Consider the following 27,165-nt stretch of genomic DNA (forward strand, 5'->3'; position numbering starts at 1 on the left):
TCCTGGTGATGTCAAGGAATTATGACGTGATTGAAATAACAGAAACTTGGTGGGATAACTCACATGACTGGAGTACTGTCATGGATGGTTATAAACTGTTCAGGAAGGACAGGCAGGGCAGAAAAGGTGGGGGAGTAGCACTCTATGTAAGGGAGCAGTATGACTGCTCAGAGCTCCGGTACGAAACTGTAGAAAAACTTGAGTGTCTCCGGATTAAGTTTAGAAGTGTGAGCAACAAGAGTGATGTAGTGGTGGGAGTCTGCTATAGACCACCGGACCACGGGATGAGGTAGATGAGGCTTTCTTCCGGCAGCTCACGGAAACTACTAGATCGCATGCCCTGATTCTCATGGGTGACTTTAATTTTCCTGATATCTGCTGGGAGAGCAATACAGCGGTGCATAGACAATCCAGGAAGTTTTTGGAAAGCGTAGGGGACAATTTCCTGGCGCAAGTGCTAGAGGAGCCAACTGGGGGGGCGCTTTTCTTGACCTGCTGCTCACAAACCGGGTAGAATTAGTGGGGGAAGCAAAAGTGGATGGGAATCTGGGAGGCAGTGACCATGAGTTGGTTGAGTTCAGGATCCTGACGCAGGGAAGAAAGGTAAGCAGCAGGATACGGACCCTGGACTTCAGGAAAGCAGACTTCGACTCCCTCAGGGAACGGATGGCCAGGATCCCCTGGGGGACTAACTTGAAGGGGAAAGGAGTCCAGGAGAGCTGGCTGTATTTCAAGGAATCCCTGTTGAGGTTACAGGGACAAACCATCCCGATGAGTCGAAAGAATAGTAAATATGGCAGGCGACCAGCTTGGCTTAATGGTGAAATCCTAGCGGATCTTAAACATAAAAAAGAAGCTTACAAGAAGTGTAAGGTTGGACATATGACCAGGGAAGAGTATAAAAATATTGCTCGGGCATGTAGGAATGATATCAGGAGGGCCAAATCGCACCTGGAGCTGCAGCTAGCGAGAGATGTCAAGAGTATCAAGAAGGGTTTCTTCAGGTATGTTGGCAACAAGAAGAAAGCCGAGGAAAGTGTGGGCCCCTTACTGAATGAGGGAGGCAACCTAGTGACAGAGGATGTGGAAAAAGCTAATGTACTCAATGCTTTTTTTGCCTCTGTCTTCACTAACAAGGTCAGCTCCCAGACTGCTGCGCTGGGCATCACAAAATGGGGAAGAGATGGTCAGCCCTCTGTGGAGATAGAGGTGGTTAGGGACTATTTAGAAAAGCTGGATGTGCACAAGTCCATGGGGCCGGACGAGTTGCATCCGAGAGTGCTGAAGGAATTGGCAGCTGTGATTGCAGAGCCATTGGCCATTATCTTTGAAAACTCGTGGCGAACCGGGGAAGTCCCGGATGACTGGAAAAAGGCTAATGTAGTGCCAATCTTTAAAAAAGGGAAGAAGGAGGATCCTGGGAACTACAGGCCAGTCAGCCTCACCTCAGTCCCTGGAAAAATCATGGAGCAGGTCCTCAAAGAATTAATCCTGAAGCACTTGCATGAGAGGAAGGTGATCAGGAATAGCCAGCATGGATTCACCAAGGGAAGGTCATGCCTGACTAATCTAATCGCCTTTTATGATGAGATTACTGGTTCTGTGGATGAAGGGAAAGCAGTGGATGTATTGTTTCTTGACTTTAGCAAAGCTTTTGACACTGTCTCCCACAGTATTCTTGTCAGCAAGTTAAGGAAGTATGGGCTGGATGAATGCACTATAAGTTGGGTAGAAAGCTGGCTAGATTGTCGGGCTCAACGGGTAGTGATCAATGGCTCCATGTCTAGTTGGCAGCCGGTATCAAGTGGAGTGCCCCAAGGGTCGGTCCTGGGGCCGGTTTTGTTCAATATCTTCATAAATGATCTGGAGGATGGTGTGGATTGCACTCTCAGCAAATTTGCGGATGATACTAAACTGGGAGGAGTGGTAGATACGCTGGAGGGGAGGGATAGGATACAGAAGGACCTAGACAAATTGGAGGATTGGGCCAAAAGAAATCTGATGAGGTTCAATAAGGATAAGTGCAGGGTCCTGCACTTAGGACGGAAGAACCCAATGCACCGCTACAGACTAGGGACCGAATGGGTAGGCAGCAGTTCTGCGGAAAAGGACCTAGGGGTGACAGTGGACGAGAAGCTGGATATGAGTCAGCAGTGTGCCCTTGTTGCCAAGAAGGCTGTCATAAATATAAAGGGAAGGGTAAACCCCTTTGAAATCCCTCCTGGCCAGGGGAAAGCTCCTCTCACCTGTAAAGGGTTAAGAAGCTAAAGGTAACCTCGCTGGCACCTGACCAAAATGACCAATGAGGAGACAAGATACTTTCAAAAGCTGGGAGGAGGGAGAGAAACAAAGGGTCTGTGTCTGTCTGTATGCTGCGCTTGCCAGGGACAGAACAGGAATGGAGTCTTAGAACTTTTAGTAAGTAATCTAGCTAGGTATGTGTTAGATTATGATTTCTTTAAATGGCTGAGAAAAGAATTGTGCTGAATAGAATAACTATTTCTGTCTGTGTATCTTTTTTGTAACTTAAGGTTTTGCCTAGAGGGGTTCTCTATGTTTTTGAATCTAATTACCCTGTAAGATATATACCATCCTGATTTTACAGGGGGGATTTCTTTATTTCTATTTACTTCTATTTTTTATTAAAAGTCTTCTTGTAAAACACTGAATGCTTTTTCATTGTTCTCAGATCCAAGGGTTTGGGTTTGTGGTCACCTATGCAAATTGGTGAGGCTTTTTATCCAACATTTCCCAGGAAAGGGGGGGTGCAAGTGTTGGGAGGATTGTTCATTGTTCTTAAGATCCAAGGGTCTGGGTCTGTAGTCACCTAGACAAATTGGTGAGGCTTTTTACCAAACCTTGTCCAGGAAGTGGGGTGCAAGGTTTTGGGAAGTATTTTGGGGGGAAGGACGCGTCCAAACAGCTCTTCCCCAGTAACCAGTATTAGTTTGGTGGTGGTAGCGGCCAGTCTAAGGATAACGGGGGTAATATTTTGTACCTTGGGGAAGTTTTGACCTAAGCTGGTAAAGATAAGCTTAGGAGGTTTTTCATGCAGGTCCCCACATCTGTACCCTAGAGTTCAGAGTGGGGGAGGAACCTTGACAAAGGCCAATGGCATTTTGGGATGTATAAGTAGGGGCATAGCGAGCAGATCGAGGGACGTGATCGTTCCCCTCTATTCGACATTGGTGAGGCCTCATCTGGAGTTGTGTGTCCAGTTTTGGGCCCCACACTACAAGAAGGATGTGGATAAATTGGAGAGAGTCCAGCGAAGGGCAACAAAAATGATTAGGGGTCTAGAACACATGACTTATGAGGAGAGGCTGAGGGAGCTGGGATTGTTTAGCCTGCAGAAGAGAAGAATGAGGGGGGATTTGATAGCTGCTTTCAACTACCTGAAAGGGAGTTCCAAAGAGGATGGCTCTAGACTGTTCTCAATGGTAGCAGATGACAGAACGAGGAGTAATGGTCTCAAGTTGCAGTGGGGGAGGTTTAGGTTGGATATTAGGAAAAACATCTTCACTAGGAGGGTGGTGAAACACTGGAATGCGTTACCTAGGGAGGTGGTAGAATCTCCTTCCTTAGAGGTTTTTAAGGTCAGGCTTGACAAAGCCCTGGCTGGGATGATTTAACTGGGAATTGGTCTTGCTTCGAGCAGGGGGTTGGACTAGATGACCTTCAGGGGTCTCTTCCAACCCTGATATTCTATGAATGTTTCAAGTGGGGATAGTAACAAGTAGCTTTTGAGCTAGACAGTGATGAAGACATCAGACAAAAGTCAACATTTCAAATCAGGGTATTATTTTACTGCTCTATAACTCAGTTTAATTTTCTTCAGACTTTGCAAAAACCTCTCTCTTTACTTAACAGTAGATCTGACAATTTCCAGGCCAAATTAATTTTCCAAACCAAACAGGTATAAGGGGGCTAAGTTAGGACTTTATAATGAAGACTTGCAACCACCTTTTTATATTAATCTATATAGCTACTTTTGAAAGGATTTTTTCCCTCCTCTTTATGCACTGGGCCCCCTCAAACTATATTATTACAATTAGGGCTGTCAATTAATCGCAGTTAACTTATGCAATTAACTCAAAAATTAATCACGATTAATCACACTGTTAAACAATAGAATACCAACTGAACTTTAAATATTTTTGGATGTTTTTCTACATTTTCAAATATGTTGATTTCAATTACAACACAGTCTACAGTGCTCACTTTATATTATTTTGATTTCAAATATTTGCACTGTAAAAACGATAAAACAATAGTATTTTTCAATTTATCTCATACAAGTACCGTAGTGCAATCTCTTTACTGTGAAAGTGTAACTTCCAAATGTAGATTTTTTTTGTTACATAACTGCACTCAAAAACAAAACAATGTAAAACTTCAGAGCCTACAAGGCCGCTCAGTCCTACTTCTTGTTCAGCCAATCGCCTGCTTCCTATTTACAATGGCACCAGAAAGTGAGAACAGGCATTTGCATGGCACTTTTATAGCCAGCACTGCAAGGTATCTACGTGCCAGACATGCTAAACATTTGTATGCCCCTTCATTCTTCGGCCAGCATTCCAGAGGACATGCTTCCATACTGATGATGCTTGTTAAAAAAAAAGTGTTAATTAAATTTGTGACTGAACTCCTTGGGGGGAGAATTGTATGTCTCCTGTTTTATTGTACCATTCTGCCATATATTTCATATTATAGCAGTCTCGGATGATGACCCAGCACACGTTCGGTTTAAGATCACTTTCACAGTAGATTTGAAAAAACGCAAAGAAGGTACCAACATGCGATTTCTAAAAATAGCTACAGCACTCAACCCAAGGTTTAAGAATCTGAAGTGCTTCCAAAATCTGAGATGGACAAGGTGTGGAGCATGTTTTCAAAATTCTTAAAAGAGCAACACTCAAATGCCGAAACTACAGAACCTGAACCACCAAAAAAGAAAAATCAACCTTCTGCTGGTGGCATCTGACTCAGATGCTTAAAATGAACATGTCAGTCCGCTCTGCTTTAGATCGTTATCGAGCAGAACCCATCATCAGCATGGACGCATGTCCTCTGGAATGGGACATATGAAACTTTAGCATATCTAGCATGTAAATATCTTGTGACGCCGGCTACAACAGCGCAGTGTGAATGCCTGTTCTCACTTTCAGGTGACACTGTAAACAAGTTTCAGAGTAGCAGCCGTGTTAGTCTGTATTTGCAAAAAGAAAAGGAGTACTTGTGGCACCTTAGAGACTAACCAATTTATTTGAGCATAAGCTTTATTGAGCTACAGCTCACTTCATCGGATGCATTCAGTGAAAAATACAGTGAGGAGATTTATATACACACAGAACATGAAAAACGGGTGTTATCATACACACTGTAAGGAAAGTGATCACTTAACATGAGCTATTACCAGCAGGAGAGCGGGGGGGGGGGAGGGGAATGTTGGCGTAGAGGGCGTCTACATCCATAGGGGCCAACAAGCCATTACCCTCTGATCCCACTGAGGGTTACCAAAAGAAACTACACCATTTGCTCAAAAAACTCTCTGAAAAAGCACAAGCACAAATCCGCACAGACACACCCCTGGAACCCTGACCTGGGGTATTCTATCTACTACACAAGATCCATAAACCTGGAAATCCTGGACGCCCCGTCATCTCAGGCATTGGCACCCTGACAGCAGGATTGTCGGGCTATGTAGACTCCCTCCTCAGGCCCGATGCTACCAGCACTCTCAGCTATCTTCGAGATACCACTGACTTCCTGAGGAAACTACAATCCATCGGTGATCTTCCTGAAAACACCATCCTGGCCACTATGGATGTGGAAGCCCTCTACACCAACATTCCAGACAAAGATGGACTACAAGGCATCAGGAACAGTATCCCCAATAATGTCACGGCTAACCTGGTGGCTGAACTTTGTGACTTTGTCCTCACCCATAACTATTTCACATTTGGGGACAATGTATAACTTCAGATCAGCGGCACTGCTATGAGTACCCGCATGGCCCCACAGTATGCCAACATTTTTATGGCTGACTTAGAACAACACTTCCTCAGCTCTCGTCCCCTAATGCCCCTACTCTACTTGCGCTATATTGATGACATCTTCATCATCTGGACCCATGGAAAAGAAGCCCTTGAGGAATTCCACCATGATTTCAACAATTTCCATCCCACAATCAACCTCAGCCTGGACCAGTCCACACAAGAGATCCACTTCCTGGACACTACAGTGCTAATAAACAATGGTCACATAAACATCACCCTATACCGGAAACCTACTGACTGCTATTCCTACCATGCCTCCAGCTTTCACCAGACCACACCATACCACATGATCCATCGTTTACGGCCAAGCTCTACAATACAACCGCATTTGCTCCAACCCCTCAGACAGAGACAAACACCTACAAGATCTCTATCAAGCATTCTTACAACTACAATACCCACCTGCGGAAGTGAAGAAACAAATTGACAGAGCCAGAAGAGTACCCAGAAGTCACCTACTACAGGACAGGCCCAACAAAGAAAATAACCGAATGCCACTAGCCATCACCTTCAGCCCCCAACTAAAACCTCTCCAATGCATCATCAAGGATCTACAACCTATCCTGAAGGATGACCCATCACTCTCACAAATCTTGGGAGACAGGCCAGTCCTTGCCTACAGACAGCCCCCCAACCTGAAGCAAATACTCACCAGCAACCACATACTACACAACAGAACCACTAACCCAGGAACCTATCCTTGCAACAAAGCCCGTTGCCAACTGTGCCCTCATATCTATTCAGGGGACCCCATCATAAGGCCTAATCACATCAGCCACACTATCAGAGGCTCGTTCACCTGCACATCTACCAATGTGATATATGCCATCATGTGCCAGCAATGTTCCTCTGCCATGTACATTGGTCAAACTGAACAGTCTCTACGTAAAAGAATAAATGGACACAAATCAGATGTCAAGAATTATAACATTCATAAACTATTCGGAGAACACTTCAATCTCTCTGGTCACTCGATTACAGACCTAAAAGTTGCAATATTACAACAAAAAGACTTCAAAAACAGACTCCAGTGAGAGACTGCTGAATTGGAATTAATTTGCAAACAGGATACAATTAACTTAGGCTTGAATAGAGACTGGGAGTGGATGGGTCATTACACAAAGTAAAACTATTTCCCCATGTTTATTTCCCCCCCACCGTTCCTCAGATGTTCCTGTTAACTGCTGGAAATGGCCCACCTTGATTATCACTACAAAACGTATTCTCCCCCCCCCCCCGCTTTCCTGCTGGTAATAACTCATCTTAAGTGATCACTCTCCTTACAGTGTGTATGATAACACCCATTTTTTCATGTTCTGTGTCTATATAAATCTCCTCACTGTATTTTCCACTGAATGCATCCGATGAAGTGAGCTGTAGCGCATGAAAGCTTATGCTCAAATAAACTGGTTAGTCTCTAAAGTGCCACAAGTACTCCTTTTCTTATTGTAAACAAGAAGCGGGCAGCATTATCTGCTGCAAATTGTAACCAAACTTATTTGTCTGAGCGATTGGCTGAAGTAGGACTGAGTGGACTTGTAGGCTCTAAAGTTTTACATTGTTTTATTTTTGAATGCAGTTATTTTTTTGTACATAATTCTTCATTTGAGTTCAACTTTCATGATAAAGAGATTGCACTACAGTACTTGTATTAGGTGAATTAAAAATACTATTTCTTTTGTTTTTTACAGTGCAAATATTTGTAATCAAAAATAAATATAAAGTGAGCACTGTACACTTTGTAGTCTCTGTTGTAATTGAATATATTTGAAAATGTAGAAAACACCCACAAATATTTAAATAAATGGTATTTATTATTGTTTAACAGCATGATTAATCGCACAATTAATTGCAATTCATTTTTTTAATCGCTTGACAGCCCTGATTAAAATATGTGCATGTAATATAAACAGAGGAACAAGATGTGTATATGATAAAGCATGTCATAATCTTTCAATGTTGTAACCCTTGTCCTCACCACATCCTTTCTTTGTTATCCTATCCTGTCTAATTTAAGGATTGTTCCTGCAAAGTGACGAGCATCCTCAACTGTCACTGAACTAAATGCAATTTTCAGGAAGCACTCAAAACCTTCTTGGATTGGGCCCACAGGGTGATTGTAATCTCTTTAGGGTTGGTACTTGCTGTTAGGGGTTGGATCACAGAAACCCCTTGGGAGCTGCCAACTGATGTGCCAAGACTACTTCTGCCCCTGCTTTCCTGCCCAGTCAGCTTAGGACTTCGGTGCCCTGCCTGGTTTGAGCCTGCTGCAAACCCAGACCCAGGTCTGAACCTAACAGCTGCAGGCTTAACTGAAAGCAGCTCACAGAGGTGTTCCTGTCCTTGACACTCAGATACCCAACTCCCATGGGGCCCAAATCCTGAATAAATCCATTTTATACAGGGTAAACTCATAAATTGTTCGCCCTCTGTAACACTGATAGAGAGATATGCACAGCTGTTTGCCCCCCTCCCCCGCCCCAGGTATTAATACATACTCTGGGTTAATTAATAAGTAAAAAGTGATTTTATTAAATACAGAAAGTAGGATTTAAGTGTTTCCAAGTACTAATAGACAGAAGAAAGTGAATTATCAAGCAAAAAATAAAATAAAACCCGCAAGTCTATGTCTAATAAAACTGAATACAGACAAAATCTCACCAGTTCCAGTAAGCTTCCTTTTACAGACTGATCTCCTTCTAGTCCGGGTCCAGCAATCATTCACACCCCCTGTAGTTATTGCCCTTTGTTCCAGTTTCTTTCTTGGGGGTGGAGAGGCTCTCTCTTTAGCCAGCTGAAGACAAAATGGAGGGGTCTCCCATGGGCTTAAATAGACTCTCTCTTGTGGGTGGAGACCCCTCCTCTCTTCTGTGCGAAGTCCAGCTCCAAAATGGAGTTCTGGAGTCACCTGGGCAAGTCACATGTTCATGCATGACTCACAGTTTTTGCAGGCAGAAGCCATTGCCCACATGGTATGTTGAATGTCTCCAGGAAGACTTCTTATGTGGATTGGAGCATTCCAAGATGAATTGTTCCTCAAGTGCTTCTAGATTGGGCACTTAACTTTGCCAATTCCTTTCTCCAGGAACTGACCAAATACTCTACTAAGGTTATTCAGAAATCAAGCCAGTACACGGCCAATATTCATAACTTTGCATACAAAAATGCTACACGCATACAAATAGGCTCAATAGATTCAGTAGATCATAACCTTTACATAGATATGTTACATGGCATATGTAGCATAGAAGATATTGCAGTTATGTCATATATATTCATAAGCATATTTCGACAAAGCCTTATGGGGAACACCATCACACTTGCCTTTATATTTTTCTGTAAAATGTTAATAAACACCTATGGCATGGTAGAAAGTTAAATAATAATAGTAGCACACTGGCAGAGGTTTGTGTTATACATAGTTATTTTCCTGGAATTAATCAATCAGCATAAATCTCTCTATGCACAACACAGCTTTTTATCAAAGAGGGCTTTTGGTGCACAGATCTTTTCCCTAACTGGATATGTAACTGTTATAAACAATTAAATAAAATATACCCTTTTCCCCAATTTGAGAGTGAATGTAATGCTTGTGGAATTGATTGAAAGCAAAAGCCAAATTTCCCAGACTTCCCTTATCACTCTGACCACATCAGTCCGCTCTTTTCAGGAGTCCACTGGTTTCCCCTGGTTCCCTAAATCAAACGCACAATTTGTTTATGTCTTTAAGTCCCTTCAGGATTTAGCCTTGCCATACCTACTTGCTCTACTGATTTTTTGTGATGTCAATTGCCACCTTTGCTCTACCAAGGTTCTCAGCTTCTCTCTCAGATACATTGCTGCCCCCTCCCCCCCTGGAAACTCCTCAAAAACATCCTAAAGCCATCTTCTTTCAAATCCCACCTTAAGACTCATTTCTGCTGTGATGTCTGCAAAAACTCTGTCCACTGATAATGGGTAGACAAGGAGAAAATTGTTACTTCTCTTTCTCATTCAAAATGTGCTTGTTTCGCTGTAAACCTTGTGGGCCACTCACACCTGGTGTGTCTTATTATGAACCTAGAATGTAAGTTATTTGGGGAAGGGATTATCTTTTTACTTCACGTAAACAGAACAACCAGTTTCTCTGGTTAGGTGCAAGGCACTATTGTTCTGAGACTTGTAATACACATTCCTGTAACTCCTGTCGTAAGATCCCAGCCCAATTTGGCGCTGAAACATACTTTTCATACTTTCTGAGTACAGATAGAGCACATATACTGACAGAAGAGTATAAACTTATTTTTATATTAAAATTACAGGCTATTAAGGTACCTCTCAAAATGGCACTTTTTGCTGTGGCATGGTGAGTTTTCTCAAAGAAAATTTGAGAATAAGAAATAAGGGCTACATTCATTGGGTAAATTATTTGCTATGAATAGTTTATGCATCATGTAATAACTATCAACACCTCTGTAGGTTTTCAGGTTCTGGAATAAACACTGACTGCCACTAGACAATGACTCAGAGTTAGCGAAAGCTGTCTCTAAAGCAGTTCTTCTGAAACTTTACCCCAAAATCTAACTAAATATTTCTAAAGAGTTGTGTTTTAAATAGCTGGATCCCAGTAAAAAATAGAAACTAAGGTCTCAATCCTGTAGACACTTACACCTGTGCTCCCTTTGACTTTAATGGGATAATTCACATTTATAAAGTTTAGGTGGGATTAGAATGTAGGTATTCTTGGCTTCTAAACCTGTACTCATTTCTGTAAACCACACTGCATCTGCCTCACACTTTATGTAACTTGTTTCAAAGTTCAGAATTTTTATCATCACTAATTTATAGCAGTAATAAGCAGGCACCAGACCAAGTTTGTGTGACAAAGGTACATTTGGGTCTACAATGAGTGATTGTACTTTGTTACCTGACACAGTTGAAAGCTATGAGTTTAAAACCAAATGAATTTCTCAGTAGAATCTGCCTTAGGCTGCAGGAGAAATTAAGTAAAATATGAATGCAAAACCCAGGGAGGCATGTTGGGTCAATTCATCCTTGGTATAACTCCAATAAAATTCATGGAGTTACATCAGGGATTAAGTTTTACAAATTTTTCCCTAAGTGTTAAAGGTTAGCAGTAGGCACTTTTGTCCATATGGTATGTGTGTCAGTGAATATTATGATGCTTAAACAGTCTCATTACTTGTTAATACTTTTTAGAAGAACTAATCTCTGTGCAATATGATGTCATGGAGTATATTTTTGCAGTAATTGTGCGTGTGTCCTGAAGTCACATTTCCAGATATACAACCAGCAGCACAAAATACAAAGGAACATGCTTGAAAGAGCAAAGTATTCTGGTACTAGCAAAATTATACACCTTTTAAAAAGTCTTGTTGCTACTCTAAAAAACGTGTAATTTGGCTCTCAAATTAGATACTCAGATACTATATTGATGAGTGGTATAGAAATAAATGGATTCTCTTATTATGGATTAAATTATGCTCATCCTACTAATGCATGTACTCCCAAAGACTTCAGACTAACTACTTTTATGAATATGGTAAACATAATTATAGTATTTTTTGAATAACATGCAACCATCACTAGTTTACAGCTCCCAGAAGGAGAGATAGTACCTCCGAAAATCAGGACAATCACACTTTTTGAGTGGTTCTTTTTCACTGGTCCTCACTTCTTATCCAGCTTTTACCCATGGCTCCAAGTAGTTGCTAGTATGCAGTAGTGGCCACATATTGGGACACTAGTGAGTTAAACCAGGTAGACATGAGAGGAAATGCCTATTCCCAGCATACTACGTCTGCTTTGGCAGATGAAGTGAGGGATACCTCTTGGACCAACAGATGGAAAGGTATTGCAACACCATACTGTAGAATAAATAATGCCTGACAAGGCACAAAAGATATCAACAGCTATCCACTGCAGCTAATGATGTTCTCAGTCATTGTGACCTTACATGCCACTGGCCTTTGACTCCAGCAGGTAAGAGAGTGAGATTGTCCTTGTGCAATAAGAAAAGGAGTACTTGTGGCACCTTAGAGACTAACCAATTTATCTGAGCATAAGCTTTCGTGAGCTACAGCTCACTTCATCGGATGCATACTGTGGAAAGTGTGGAAGATCTTTTTATATACACACAAAACATGAAAAGATACCTCCTTATATACACACAAAACATGAAAAGATAACCTATTACCAGCAGGAGAGTGGGGTGGGTATCTAAAGTGATCACTCTCCTTACAATGTGTATGATAATCAAGTTGGGCCATTTCCAGCACAAATCCAGGTTTTCTCACCCCCCCCCCCCCACCACACACACAAACCCACTCTCCTGCTGGTAATAGCTTATCTAAAGTGACCACTCCCCTTACAATGGTGGTCTTACTTAAAACAAACACCTCACACCCAGGCATTCATGCATCATTAAGAAAGTCCTGCAGCAATGGTTGAGTGGTGTACATCAGGGGTTCTCAACCTTTTTCCTTCTGAGGCCCCCCTAACATGCTGTAAAAACTCCATGGCCTGGTTGTGCCATATGGTTTTCTGCATGCAAAAGCTGGCATTAGGGGGTAGCAAACAGGGCAATTGCCTTGGGCCCCATGCCAAAGGGCCCCCCACAATTGCTACATTGCTCAGGGCCCCAGGCTTCAGTCCCATGCGGTGGGGCTTGGGCTTTCTGCCCTGGACCCTAGTGAGTCTAACACTGACCCTGCTTGGCAGACCCCTTGAAACCCACTCACGCCCCCCAGACCTCTGGCTGAGAACCACTGGTGTAGATCAACACTGGGGGTCACACTCACAAACCTGCACATAGGTAACCTGGAACTCTGGTTGCTCACCTTTGAATCATGGGCAGCAAGGATGCCTGACAACAGCCCAGGTGACTGAGTAGCTATTTTTCAACGTTTTTAGAAAGGAAAGGGGATAGAAAAGGTGCCCTAAATATTGCCAATTTTAATCAGCCATATTCACTATGACTCATGTGCAGTCAGGTGGTGACATCAGTTGCCACTGCAAACCATTAGCTGATGGAGTAAGGCACAAGGTGTTACACCCCATAATTGTTTGCATTGGTCATTGACTACGTCATGAGGAACATAATTGCAGAGGACAACTGAGGAATTTTATGGACAAATGATAAAGCACAACTAGATTACTTCTGTCATAAATATAAAGCAAAGGGTAACCGCCTTTCTGTATACAGTGCTATAAAATCCCTCCTGGCCAGAGGCAAGACCTTAAGACACAAAAACAGGAATATACATTCCACGCAGCACAGCTTATTTTACCAGCCATTGAACAAAAGGAAATCTAGTGCATTTCTAGCTAGATTACTTACTAACTTAACAGGAGTTGTAAGGCTGCATTCCTGATCTGTTCCAGGCAAAAACATCACACAGACAGACAAACCCTTTGTTCCACATCCCCCTTCAGGTTTGAAAGTATCTTGTCTCCTCATTGGTCATTTTGGGTCAGGCACCAGCGAGGTTATCTTAGCTTCTTAACCCTTTACGGGTGAAAGGGTTTTGCCTCTGGCCAGGAGGGATTTTATAGCACTGTATACAGAAAGGTGGTTACGCTTCCCTTTATATTTATGACAACCTCATTTTTGCTGATGACACTGTCCTGCTTAGTTCTACATATTGCTGGGAGGGGTGGGGTGGGTGGGAGAGACCAATCATTTGGCAGATGCACCCAGAACAAGTTGGTTTGTTTTCAAAAAGGGAAAGACAAAATATATGGCTATCAATGTCCCAAACGCAACCACCAGAGTAGATGGAGAAATACTAGAAAAATCAAGTCATGTTACCAATCTAAGGAATGAGATGTGCAATGATGGTGACACCATACTATATGTCAAGCAACAAATATCAAAAGCAGCAAACAACTTTTATAAACTTGAAAAAAGATTTAGAAAAGTAGTATGATTGGCACCAATACAAAAATATGAATTTCAAACATCAGCATCATGTCTGTACTCCTTTATGTAAACCTACAACACAAATTCCCCTAGGCTCTGGGGTGGGGCTGGGGCCAAGGGGTTTGAAGTGTGGGAATATCAGTGTTGTTCAATGGGAACAGAGTCCCCTTTGCCATCTTTTTACAAGTCTTTTTTTGAAAATTCTGTTACAGTGCACTTTGCTTGTATAACATGTAAACGTCCAAAATCTTACCACAATGATCCACTAATGTCTGCATAACCATCGAGTAATATTCCTTCCTGTGGAGTGCATAAACTCTTGGGTGTTTGAGAGAAGTTAGGAGAAGAATAGGCACATTGCTCCTGCACTGTTAGAAAAAGCCAATTGTTTATATTCCTTAATTATCTCTGGTACCTTGTCCACCTTTATCACATCCACATGCTCCTACAACAAAGAGTTTTGTAAACCTCCACCATAGTAGTACCCACTGTGATTTTCCTAGCCCAAACTAGGCCAATAGCTATCAGGGTAGCAGTTAGGTTCCTCAGGCAACTGCCATTCCCCTTTCAGTGGGGACCAATACTCTCAACCTTTCTAATTCTGTGGCTCCCCAGCTTTTCCCATCCCATTTTGTCAAGGTGCCAACTTCTGGCAAGTGCTGATACCAATGTAATCTTTAGGGTTGGTACTACCCTCTATCTAGTGCTGCTGCCCCAGCACTCCCAGACTTGAACCCCTCAATTGGCCCCATCAAGTGCCGATATCCTCCACACTTCAACACTACCAAGCACTCTCCTTAATCTACTGTCCCTTCCACTCAGTGCTGGTGACCCTCATTAACTTTGCTGGTAGAGGCCCATTAACCCCACCATTGCCAGTACCACTCCCAATGCACAAGCTTCCCCATAACCAGCCCTCCCCATTACTGGTACCCCCCTTCAATGCCCTTAACCCCCCCCCCAAATGCTGGTGTCTCCTCATTACCTCCCCATTGTCAGTGCCCCCTCTCCAGTGCTGGGGTGAGGCCTCCATTTACCCCCCATTGCCACGCCCCCTCCCAATGCTGGGGTCTCCTCATTACCCTTCCCCAAGCATTGCCGTGGCCCCCTGTTCTGTTGACCCTTCTCCATTGGGGGTCCCGCAGCCACTCCCCAACAGCAGGTGAAGGGGGGTTACCATAGCGACAGTCCCTAACCCAGCCCAACGGCCCCTGACCCGGTCCTGCGGCCCTCATCAGCGCCGAAGGGGAGGTGACGGCTGGCGGCTTTGCCCCGCCCTCCTGCTGGGCGGGGATTGGGAGCCGCCGCCTGTCACTCAACCGCTTGGCCGCGTGTGGAGTGGGCAGCGGGACTGTCACTCCGCGGCTGGGCCGCTCCCGCCACCTCCTCCGGCCTCTTGTTGTCACGACGTCGTTCGAGCTCTTCGCGCTGCTGCCGCTGGTGTGGGGAGACGGGAGGGAAAAGCGGCTTCTCCTCCTCCTCCCCCCGACCAGTCCCCGTTCTCCCGGGCTGGGGGCGGCGCCCTCGCCATGGCCACCAGCACCACAGGCTGCACGCTGCTGCAGCCCCTCAGCAACGCCGTGCGGCTGCCCATAGACCAGGTGAGGATGGGGAGGCGCCCACCCTGCTCGGCTTCCTGTGGGGAGAGGGGGCTGGCTGGGTTTAGTCCCCTCCACGCCATCCCATCCCCCACTCCTTCCTTCCTCATCCCAGCCGTGGCACCTCTCCCTGCATGCACCCCCCCCCCCCCCGCAGCCCATGGCACGTCTCTGTGTGTGTCTGGGGACAGCCCCCAGCACCTTCCCCCATGCGTGCCCAGGCAGCGGGGTGCGTGTGTGCATAATCCAGCCCTTTGTGTGTGTAGGAACGCTTGTGCCTGCATCCACCCATCTCTGACACTAGTGTGTGTGCAAGATGTGATGAACATGAGTATGCATCTGGTATGAGAATAGGCAACAACAATGCTATTTGTGCAGGTGCACATGGTGTACCTCAGTGTTTTGATAAATGCAAAAGCATACATCAGATGGTATTTTTAATTGCAATGCTTGTTCTAAACTGTATTACAGAACTGTAATGAAATTGTGTACATAATATAGTTATATGTGTATTTACAAATAGTTATGGTGGTGGTTGACCCCTGTGCGTGTGGGTCAGTCGTTATACCAGGGGACTGGTAGAAGCCATACGTTCTTTTCCTGGCTTTGTAATTACCTCTGTATGGCCTCGGGGAAGACATTTAATCTTTTTTTTTTTTTTTCTCAGCTGGGAAGGGGGGATAATATTGACTTGACCTCCCAGGGGTGTCATGAGTGTAGTTAATTTCTGCAATTCATGGAACACACTTACTCTGCATTTATGTATTATTTGTTTTGTGCATATATGTATTTGTTTATATAAACAAAATGTTTAATAATTAATATATACCTGTGGGCACTGCACTTCCCTAGTGCCTTTTATCTCAGGAAGTGTAAATACCTGATGCCTTATGTCTCTCACTACATGTAAAGTAGAAAGTGTTATCCCTAGCTTACAGATGGGGAAACTGCGATGTACAGGTTGAGTGACTTACCCAAGGTCATATAGTATGTTTGTGAAAGAAATGGAAATAAAACTTGGATCTTCTAACTCCAAGGATAAACACTTTTTACAAATATATATGTAATGTTCATAAAAAATGTAGTGATACTGTGATGTATGGGCAGAGAGACAATTTTAGAAGGAAGAATAACAAGAAAAACCATGTGTAAATGTGTAAAGGCTGATTTGGGGCAGAGCGTCTAAGTTTCTAAGGTGATAGTATGCAAATAAAGGAAGCAAGGTAAAGAAAATAGAAGAACTCCTATTATGTGTACATAGAGGGAGTTTTGCATTTAAGGGGCATAACTAAACCAAACTTCACAAGTAAAAATCAGTGGGGACTAAATATTGAGGAAAGGAAACTCTCTAGAAAAAAGAGTTTTAGTTTAAAATTTTCTACTTCACTAATACAAGAGCCTAAAAATATCCTAATTCTGTGGCTTCTAATCATATGTGGCTGTTATAGAAGCTCCCAAAAGCAGACAATTCTAGTGAATTCTGACACCAGGAGCTAGATACTATGTAGAACTTGAGTTGATTCAGTATGCATCTCATACTGGTAGCAAAGGAAGTATGTGGCCTAGTATCTGAACTCTCTTATTTCTAGATTTTAAACTCTTAAAGCAGGAACCACGCCTTCTCTATTTCTGTAAAGCACCTAGAACTCACTTGGATGTTGTAAAACAAATAATAGATAACTCCTCATTTATGGCATGATTCCAGAATGTTGGCATTCATTATAATTTTCATCACTTTGTGGCATATGGTCACTTGTTCAAACTCGTTTTTATAAATATTGCTGACACATCATTTAAAATGATTTATCCAAGAGACTGGAAGGCCTCCATCTAGAATCTTAATCAATATACGGATTATAACCTGTATTGTTCTAGTGTTCTGCAACAGATGCTTCTGTAAGATAGGTGCTTTATGAAAAATACCTTGCCCTTATCTAGCAAGTTACATGGAAGCTTCCAGGGCAATTTTGATGAAAACCGTGTGTGTAGTTTAGAAGGTCTGTAACAAGAACATTAAAATACTTCCCCCTCCGCTTATTTTTATATTGCCCTGCCCTATGGACTATTAATGTTGATACGTAGATGTGTACAAAGGAAAATTGCTGTGTATTTTCATTAGCCATGATTTAAGCAATAGTAATGTTGATTAGGGTATGTATTCAAGGCTTTGTGAAATTATACAACTCTGTAAGAAGTTGTATTTATTGGAGTACTTTAAAAAAAATCTTTAAAGCTGAGATTTTTGTATAACAAGTCTCATCACAAGACAGATGCATAAAGAAATGTTTAATTAGGGAGAGAACATGGATGTTGGATGTAATCAAATGGGATGAAGCAGTGGAGGGAAAAGACTAAAAGGAAACAAAGTGTTCGGATAAATTGGTGTATGTGCAAAGGTTATGTATGCCTTTCAATAATATTGTACAAACACTAGGGATTATAAAAAGCAGATCTGGCTGAACAAGGAAGTACAAAAGGAGTAACTATACTGTTACAGTTAAAGCTACACAAATCCCTTTTGTGGGATTTGTACCAGTTTGGCTGTGTCTTCACTGTTAAGAAAGGTGGGTTTTTACAGTGAGATAGGTAATGTGTGTTTGCTGTAAAAATCATAGTGGAGACAAGGCTCTGTAGTTTTTACAGTGATGTAGCTAGGTGAGATTAAACTCAGATGGGGGATATAATGTTGACTTCGTCTAACTATACTTTAGTAAAAACCTCTTGTGTCTTGTTTCCACTAGAATTTTACAGAAGTATGGCTAACACCTGTTGCTGTTTAAAATAAATGTAAATAAAAATATTTTTTGTCTGTGAAGACAGTCTAAAACTTTGATTAAGGGTATGATTTTTTACAGAAATAATTATATGAAAATATGCATGTAGACCAGGCTTTAAAATGGTTTTAGAAATACTACTTAGAAAAACACTCAGTACAGCCAAGGCTTGAAAAATTAACCAAGTACCTACTAGCCAGAGTTATATTTGAAAGGCAGGAAAGGATGGATCCACCTGAGAGTTTCAAAGTCAACCACTTAATGAGAGGACTAGTCCCCCTATTTTCCTCAGCTGTGGTGAAAGGGGGGAAAGATGTTGTGACAGATATGGCAATTTCCTGCAAAATCCTTGGGAGACTTTATTGAATGAAGTTTATTTGGGGTCCATTTTATTAAATTAATGGTTTACGTATATGGCCCCTCCAAATTCAGGGCCATGAGAAACGTGTCACGGACCATGAAATCTGGTGTGTCCCCTTCTGCCCCCCTCGGTGAAATTGGGTCTTTTGTGTGCTTTTACCCTATACGTTACAGATTTCATAGGGGGAGACCAACATTTCTCAAACTGGGGGTCCTGACCCAAAAGAAGGTTGTGGGGCGTTGTTTGCAAGGTTATTTTAGCAGGGGTTGTGGTATTTCCACCCTTATTTCTGCACTGCCTTCAAAGCTGGGTGGCCAAGGAGCATCAGCTGCTGGCCAGGTGCCCAGCTCTGAAGGCAGTGCCCTGCCTGCAGTAGCACAGAAGTAAGGGTGGCAAGACCATACCATGCCATCCTTACTTCTGCGCTGCTGCTGGTGGCGGTATTGCCTTCAGAACTGGACTCCCAGCCAGCAGCTGCCGCTCTTCAGCCATCCAGCTATGAAGGCAGCGCCACCGCCAGCAGGAACGCAGAAAAAAGGGTAGCAGTACTGCAGCCCCCCCTACAATAACCTTGCAACCCTACCTGCAACTTCTTTTTGGGTCAGGACCCCTACAATTACAACACTGTGAAATTTCAAATTTAAATTTCTGAAGTCATGAAATTTATGATTTTTAAAATCCTATGACCATGAAATTGACCAAAATGGACCATGAATTTGGTAGGGCCCTATTTATGTATTGCTGTGGGCCAGGATTGTATGGACCTGCTCAAGAGTGGGAGATGTGACAACTGTCAGGCCTGGTGTTTCAAAAAACTACATTGAACAATGTGCCAGACAAGAATGGACTTGTGGAACAAAGTGTTTTTTTCCTGGGGAATATCTAGTGGGAGGTGATTGCAAATTCCCCACCACTGGTTATGCAAAAATACAGCCTTATGAAGTTATGCCCTGTGGAGTGGTCTGTTGTTTGCTGATCCTCTTACTTGAGGCCAACATCAAAGACCCAAGCCGTATAAAGGAAAGCCTGAATTATTCATGGGTGTTCAGGTTCTGAATCTGAGACCGTTACAAACTTGTAACCATGATAAAAACCCTATTGTGGCTTTTGAAGAACTGACACCTACCAGAACCCGAGGTTGGAGTTGGGGTCTCTAGTAAGCTTTTTAATGTGCATGTAGGTTCTTCTGTTGTCTTTAATATTTTTTTCTCTGTGGTACTTTCACCTTATGAATAAATGTACTTGCTTATAAAGAGCTGAGTGGTAAAGTTTGTGACTGTTGGCAGTTACAGTTGTTCATAGTCTTCGGAGAGAAAGTAAAGAGCAGCCTCTGAGCTATTAAGGCATTCTGGCTTTCTGGGGAACTCGCAGAGTAGGCAGAGAATTGTGCACTCTGAAAAAACCCTGATCAAGAGGGAGAGAGACGCGGGTCTCCTCCCAAAATGGATGATTGAGGGGCTGGGAGCCTAGACTGGGTGCCCTTGTTGGACCATGTGGGTGAAATACAGATGCATTACCCCTGAACTGTGACAGCTGGGATTTCTATAAATTTTTTTATAAATTTGAAATTCCAACTTCTCTGGTTGTTGGAAGGGTCAGGAGCTTTCTGTTTCTTTTCCCCCAATCCCATACATAGCCCCCTGATATCAAGGAGGGGGGATTTCTACTGCACTGTCTCTCCCTAAGGCTCTGTTTTTAAGTCCTGCTGCTCTGATTTACTGAAGTTGCTACTTCAGAATGCTAATGTGTTTCTTGATAGTTGCACAGCTCCACAAAGGGTTTTGGGTATCAGAAGAGAACCTGAGCAGAGTTTTTTCTAATTTCACTCTGGTGGTGCTTGGCAAAGTTCTGAGCAGTGGGAAAATCACCAGAGCTTTCTCTCTACAGATTTGGGAAGACAATTGGACATATTTCATATATGAAATAAGGCATAAGGATCTGCATGTGGAAAGTTATAATTGCAATCTAGGGACTAGAAATGTAACTATTAAAAATAAAAACTTAAATTCTGCAGAAATTGATAGTGGAAGTTCCCATACTCGTCTGGGAGAGCTTCTCATTGGCCACTGTTGAGTGAACTTTCAAGTCTTGAAAATTTACAGAATTAATTTGAATACATAAGGATATATAGGGCTTTATTTTAACTTTTGTTCAGAGGGTTTTTGCAGCCATCTCTGATAGGTGTGGGAAGGGTGAGAATTAAAAAAGAAAATCTGGGAGAGAATTAGTATTTGAGGGGCTCCAACTTTCAGTACAATAACTCCTCACTTAACATCATTCTGGTTAACGTTGTTTCTTTGTTAGTCTCTGATCTATTGGAGAACATACTCATTTAAAGTTGCGCAATGTTTGCTTATAACATTTGGCCGTAGGGGCTTGGAACCAGGGTGGGCCAGCAGCCCCCCTATCGGACTCCCCCCGCTGCCCTCCCCGCGTGTCCCGCCCGCTGGCAGCCCTGCGAATCAGCAACTTCCTCCTCCCTCCCCACGCCTCCTGCCAGCAGCTATCAGCTGTTTTGTGGCCTTCAGGAAGTTCTGGGGAGGAGCAAGGACGCAGTGCGCATCCTCCCTCTTCCCCCCCCCCCCCAAGAGCCTTCTGAATGCCGAGAAACAGCTGATTGCTGTGGGTGGGAGGTGCACAGCCTCCCTTTCTGCACCCCCCGCCCGCAGCAGCAGCTGTTTCACAGCATTCAGGAGGCTGGGGGAAGGGGGTGGAGCGGTGGTGGGAAGAGGTGGGGTGGGGTGGGGCCTTGGGGGAAGGGGTGGAGTGGGGGAGGGCCTGAGGCAGAGCCGGGGTTGAGCACACCCCAGCACTTGGAAAAGAACAGCAAGAGGAACAGCTGGATGATCTACCCTCTTTCACCCTCTGACTCCACCACCTCAACCAAGCTTCACAATCATCATTGCTGAGTACAGTATTACATTGTTTGTTTAAAATTGTGTAAAACTTATTCTGTATATGTATGTAATGTCTTTTGTCTGGCGAAAATAATTTCCCTGGAACCTACCCCCCCCCGCCCCCCATTTACATTAATTCTTACGGGGAACTTGGATTCGCTTCACATCATTTCGCTTAAAGTCACATTTTCAAGAACATAACTACAATGTTAAGCGTGGAGTTACTGTATTTACCTTCTTTCTCCTACAAGTCTGTGTTCCCTTTTTCATTGGCCTTGCTTCCACTGTGCCATCCATACCCTTTCCCCTTGTCTTTGCTCGTGGTCTCTGTAGGATGACGCTTTGTCTATGCAAGCCATAGTGCTTGCTCCCTCTGCCTCCCCCAGTGGTAGATAAAGATGACTTGTGGCATTTTTGCCTTTGTTGCCATAGAAACAGGCAGCAGTGGCAGAGGAGATGGCAGGAAATATGGAGATGAGCTATGTGGTAATTGGGAAGGTCAATGGGGCAGTGGAGGCAGAAGGAGAAGCCACTGGGCCTCACATGGATTTAGCTACCCAGAAGGACTCATGAGTCCAGCACAAACTGGGTATGAATGCACAAAAGTTCCTCTGAGGATCATGGAAACAGAGTAATGTAGGGCTTGAAGGGACCTCAAAAGGGCCTTAAATCTAGCTCTCTGTCCTGAAGCAGGATAAAGTAAACCTGAACTATCCCTGACAAGTGTTTGTCCAGCCTGTTTGTAAAAACCTCCAATGGTGGGAATTCCACAGCCTTTCTTGGAGGGATATTTTGGAGCTAACTATGCCTTCACTTATCTATTGAACTGGGTATGTGGGTCTTATGACCTCTTATGAATTTCAGCTCTCTCAAGGAGAGGAGAGCTCTTCTGATTGGCTGCCTCCCTCGCAGCCCTGCCTCCTGGGGAAAAGCAGCTGATCAGTACTGCTGCAGAAAGCCTGAAGAACTTTCTCCTCTCCTTCCTCCTCTCAGGAGCCCAGACTATTCTAATAGGAAAGGTGGGGAGGGAGGGAGAAGAGAGAGAGCCCAGCAGCTCTGCTCTGTCCTCCCCTTCTTATTCAAAAATTTGTAGATTCTAAGGCCAGAAGGGGCCACTATGATCATCCAGTCTGACCTCCTGTATAACACAGGGCAGAGGATTTCCCTGAATTAATTCTTGTGTGAACTAGAACAAATCTTTTAGAAAGACATCCAATCTTGATTTTAAAATTTCCAGTAATGCAGAATCCACCATAGCCTTTGGTAAATTGTTTCAGTGGCTAATTATCTTGTTTCCAGTCTGAATTTGTCTAGCTTCAACTTCGAGCCACTGGATCTGGTTACACCTTTTGTCTGCTTAAACTGAAGATCCCATTATCAAATATTGGTTCCCCAAGCAGGTACTTATCAATTGATCAAATAACCTTAAACCTATTCTTTGATAAGCTGAATAGATTGAGCTCCTTGTGTCTTTTACTATAATGCTTGTTCTTTAATCATTCTTGTAGCTCTTCTCTGAACCCTCTCCAATTTATCAGTATCCCTCTTAAATTGTGAACACCAGAGCTGGACACAGTATCCCAGCATTGGCTGCATCAGTGCCAAATACAGAGGCAATATAATCTCTCCGCTCCTATTTGAGATTCCACTATGTATGCGTCCAAGGATTACATTAGACCTCTTGGCTCTAGCATTGGGAGGGGAAGTCTCGGAGTTCATGTGCAGCTGATGATGTACCACAACCTCCAAATCTGGTTGAGTCACTACTTCCCAGGATAGAGTCCCCCATCCTGTAAATATGGCCTGTGTTCTTTATTCTTATATATATATTTGGCCATATTAAAATGTATATTGTTTGCTTGAGTCCAGCTTACCAAGTCATCCAGATCGCTCTGTATCTGTGACCTGGCTTCATTATTTACTACTCCTTCAATCTTCATCAGTGATGATTTTATATTTTCTTCCAGGTTCCCAACAAAAATGTTAAATAGTGTGGGATCAAGAATTAATCCCTTCACGATGCCTGTGACCAAAGGGATGGCTTCTCTTCCGCTCCTCTCTCCCTCCCTGCAACACCATGACTAGTAAAGAGCAAGGAGAGAGGAGTGAAGAGCTCCAGAAGGAGTGGAAGTGAGGTGGTGGGGAGCAGAACTGATGAGGGTAGAATTGATGGAGAGTTAGGGGCAGAATTAATTGCTGGGTAGGAGGAAGGACTGATGTAGGGGTGAGAGGTTTGCGGCAGGAGCCAAGGTCACCTTAATAAACTTGCAAGCGTTAGCAACACAAATTGTCACTTTCATATGCATTGGAGGGAGGCGAGGGGTACAACAATCAAGAAAACCAAAAACAGGATATAATTTTTATTTGGCCCAAAAATCATGTTTGTGGTTTTTTTTGTTTTTTTTTAAATCTCATGATTTTTGGAGGTCTGACTTGAGCTTTTTGAAACTTAAGGTTGACAATACTGAGTTACAATGCTACGGCTATACCAGTGTAATTATACAGCTATAGTTCTGCCAGTAGGTTTTCCCAAGTAGACAAGTCCTTCAGGTGCTTTTTTTCTGGTTTTGTATAGGCAACATAAACTAAACCAGAAAAAGGCACTCTTATTCTGGAAGAAGTGTGTCCACACAGGGAGCAATGGCAGAATACTCCTAGTGATAAGATGCCGGTAAATTTCCCTGTATAGACATGTCTCTGGTCTCTCTGACCCACCTGTTTGCTGAGTCTTGATCTTAAGGCTTCCTGTCTCTCTATGTTAAAAGAAGCAGTAAGGATTAAGAGTGGCACCTGTAAAAGGGGGGCTGAAGATCTGAGTACAACTTGTAGGTTTGCCAGAATCTATGGTAATGTGCAGGAAAGGTGATGTGTATGGCCCCTTGCCAGTTGTGGCATCAAGTTGTATAAAGGGTCTAGCCTTAAACTACAGGGACAAGTATGTGTCTTTAAAGGTATGGACATAGATTAAGAATCATATTCAAAAATACTGTTACTAAAATCTTAGATTATGAAAATTGAATTCATTGTGTGTGAAAGTTGTGCAGGGAGAAACAACCCTAAATAATTTTCTATTGCTTCTGTGGTTTGATTTATTTTTTTCATTTCACTAGGATGGTGGAAATAAACTATTTATTGCAGGACTACTGTGTGTGACTGATTAACAAACAGATCTCATCCCCATGGAACAAATACTTCAGCAAGATCATTTTAAAAGGATAAATAGAAGGATGCTATTTTACAATAGAATAGATGGGGTCTGTGTTGGGGGCAGAGCAATGGAGCAGGCTCTTATGGACAAGCCTGAGTAAACTATCTGAGTGTGGGCATGTCAGGCATAGTCTTAAGTGAATTTCTGAAGCTAGTCTATTTAGCACACTTCATTCGATGGCTTCTTAGCATTAGCACAGTTGTTCCATACTTGGATTGCAAACACTTATATGGAATGTTGAAATGATAAAAACAACAAATGCTCTTTTTCACTGAAAGTGTAAAAACCCATTTCCATTTGATTTTTTTGTAAAACCACTTAATTTCTTTTCTTTTCTTTTGCCTAGACCACGTAACATCATGTCCTTTTAATTTAGCTGTTAGAGAGCTTCCCTATTTTTTCTTGAGACAACAAACCTGTTGAGAATTACAAGGACAAAATGAATAATTAAAAAAATATATAAATGACTTGGTATGGAAAGGATAAAAGCTTTATAGGAAAATCTTCATATAATTACAGCTCTCACAGAACTGGATTTTTGTTCTTTTTTTTTTTTTTTTCAATATAAAATAAGAACTATATCACTACATAACTCAGTAAGTGGTGCCATCTATAAAACTTGCCAGGTGTTAAATTAATTATTGGAAGGGCTCCTTGGCTGCACCTGCAGTAAATGTATAATTACAGGTAAACAAAGTATAAACATGTAACAAAGCATTTAATATAAGTACAAATATAAGTATATTAAGAGAATGTAGATGCAGAATAGTTAAGTATCTGAAAGTCAGGAAATTGCAAAGTTAGGGTTGCATATAGAACAATAACTTTCCCTTTTGTGCAGTTAATTTACATGTAGAGCTTCACTGTTGACATTGCTTGCCTCTTCGGTCTTGCCTCTTAACTATTCAAACGTAACATTATTAATGTAGCTTTCACACTGAATCTCATAATTTGTTGGAGGCTTATACATAATTTGAAGGTGGAAGAAGGCATTTCTTGCCACTGTTACTTCCTGGATGTCCAGAGCTAGCAAAGAGTCCAACAGAAAGTAGGAGATAACTGAGGGAGATGGAAAGTGGATGGGCTGGGAAAAACAGGAGGTGATGAGAGATGAGGGGATGGCAGCAATGGGGAAGAGCAGTAGTCAGTCAAGGGAGGGGAATAATTAAAATGCCTCTCTATAATGGAGTAGGGAAAAGGAGAAGTCAGGTTCTGCATTTTAGGATCAGGATTGTGTCAAACACCTTTTTGCTGCTACACGTATCTTGTATGAGTTTGACTTTCAGGTTCTCATGCATTAGTAGTGTGTGGCAATATTCACATTGCAAACATTGAAGGAGGAATGTTAATTTCTTATAGGATTTAAAAAGGAAAAAAGAGAATGTTTCTGTAAATACTAAATTTTGTATAAACTTATTTTAGAAAACCTAAATTTTAGGCCAAATTTGATCTGACAGTTTTCTTTAATTCTAAATTTCTTCCTTTTTTGGATTTGTTAGAATTTTGTGCACTTTAAAATAATAGGTTCTGATCCTGAAAATGGATACTTGAGTGACTTTTCACATCAGTGGCATTCCTATGTTGAAGTGTTTGCAGGATCTGGGTCCAAGTAGGTACTTCTTTGGTAGACTTATTCAGGTCTGCTAGACTTGTTCATGTAGATTGTCCCATAGAAGCTGTTGGGGCAGCTTGCTTGAAAAGTTCACTTGTAGTATATGGCCCAATGTAAACACATAACTAAGCATTTTTTTAAAAAATGCAATGTTAACCAGGTAGCGTAAATCTATATTTGTGGAGTTCATGTATAGTACAAAGTATCTGGACAAACTGATACATCAAGGCCTAGTCTAAGAAGGAAAAGAGTCTATGAAATAAACATCATTGATATTTTTTCATGATACATTTTATCTCTGTTTAATGTAGTCACTGATGAAATTGTGGGCTGAGGAAATAGAATAAGTAATCTATGAACTACAGGGAATAAGAAATGTAACTGTCAACTGGCTATGTGCCACTTCATACTCTGGACATATACAGTCAATTATGTTGAGGAGTATTGAAAATATAACTTTATTTCTCTAGCTTTCAGTAATTAACTTCTACCTGTATATGTTTCTGCCCACTAGTCAATAACTGTCCACAAATGTCACTGTTTGATTTACACTGGTAGTTATAGGTTTTGCATGTGGAAATAGATTTGCCTGACTTAGAGGCTTGTTGAACATTTTGCCCTTAATGTAAGCTGATGTAGCTTTTTATAATCTAATTGATGGGGTTTAGTCAAATCATGGTTTACGCTTTCCACTGCAGTAGTGGTTGATGCAGGTTTGTACTCTCAATTGGCTAC

General features: G+C 42.4%; 1 protein-coding gene and 1 long non-coding RNA gene across 3 annotated transcripts in view; one reads left to right on the plus strand and one right to left on the minus strand.

Annotated features, from left to right (window-relative positions):
• Positions 1–15,238, minus strand: part of LOC311518974 — a 139,937-nt gene extending 124,699 nt beyond the window's left edge. Inside the window, exons 1-2 of the long non-coding RNA XR_014711168.1 lie at positions 15,158–15,238; positions 14,234–14,348 (exon numbers count right to left, since the gene is read on the minus strand). This is a non-coding gene — a long non-coding RNA (uncharacterized lncRNA). The remainder of the gene's footprint in view (positions 1–14,233; positions 14,349–15,157) is intronic.
• A 97-nt stretch (positions 15,239–15,335) lies between these two features.
• Positions 15,336–27,165, plus strand: part of MBOAT2 (membrane bound glycerophospholipid O-acyltransferase 2) — a 216,846-nt gene continuing 205,016 nt past the window's right edge. The window contains exon 1 of one of the 2 annotated variants that reach the window (XM_084622614.1): positions 15,336–15,581. In XM_084622614.1, coding sequence (XP_084478740.1) covers positions 15,510–15,581 — 72 coding nt within the window. In that variant the 5' untranslated portion in view covers positions 15,336–15,509. The remainder of the gene's footprint in view (positions 15,582–27,165) is intronic. The other variant, XM_084622613.1, reaches the window with a different exon arrangement.

The sequence above is a fragment of the Lepidochelys olivacea genome, assembly GCF_965140295.1.
Source record: "Lepidochelys olivacea isolate rLepOli2 genome assembly, chromosome: 3".
Classification (NCBI taxonomy): Eukaryota; Metazoa; Chordata; order Testudines; family Cheloniidae; genus Lepidochelys; species Lepidochelys olivacea.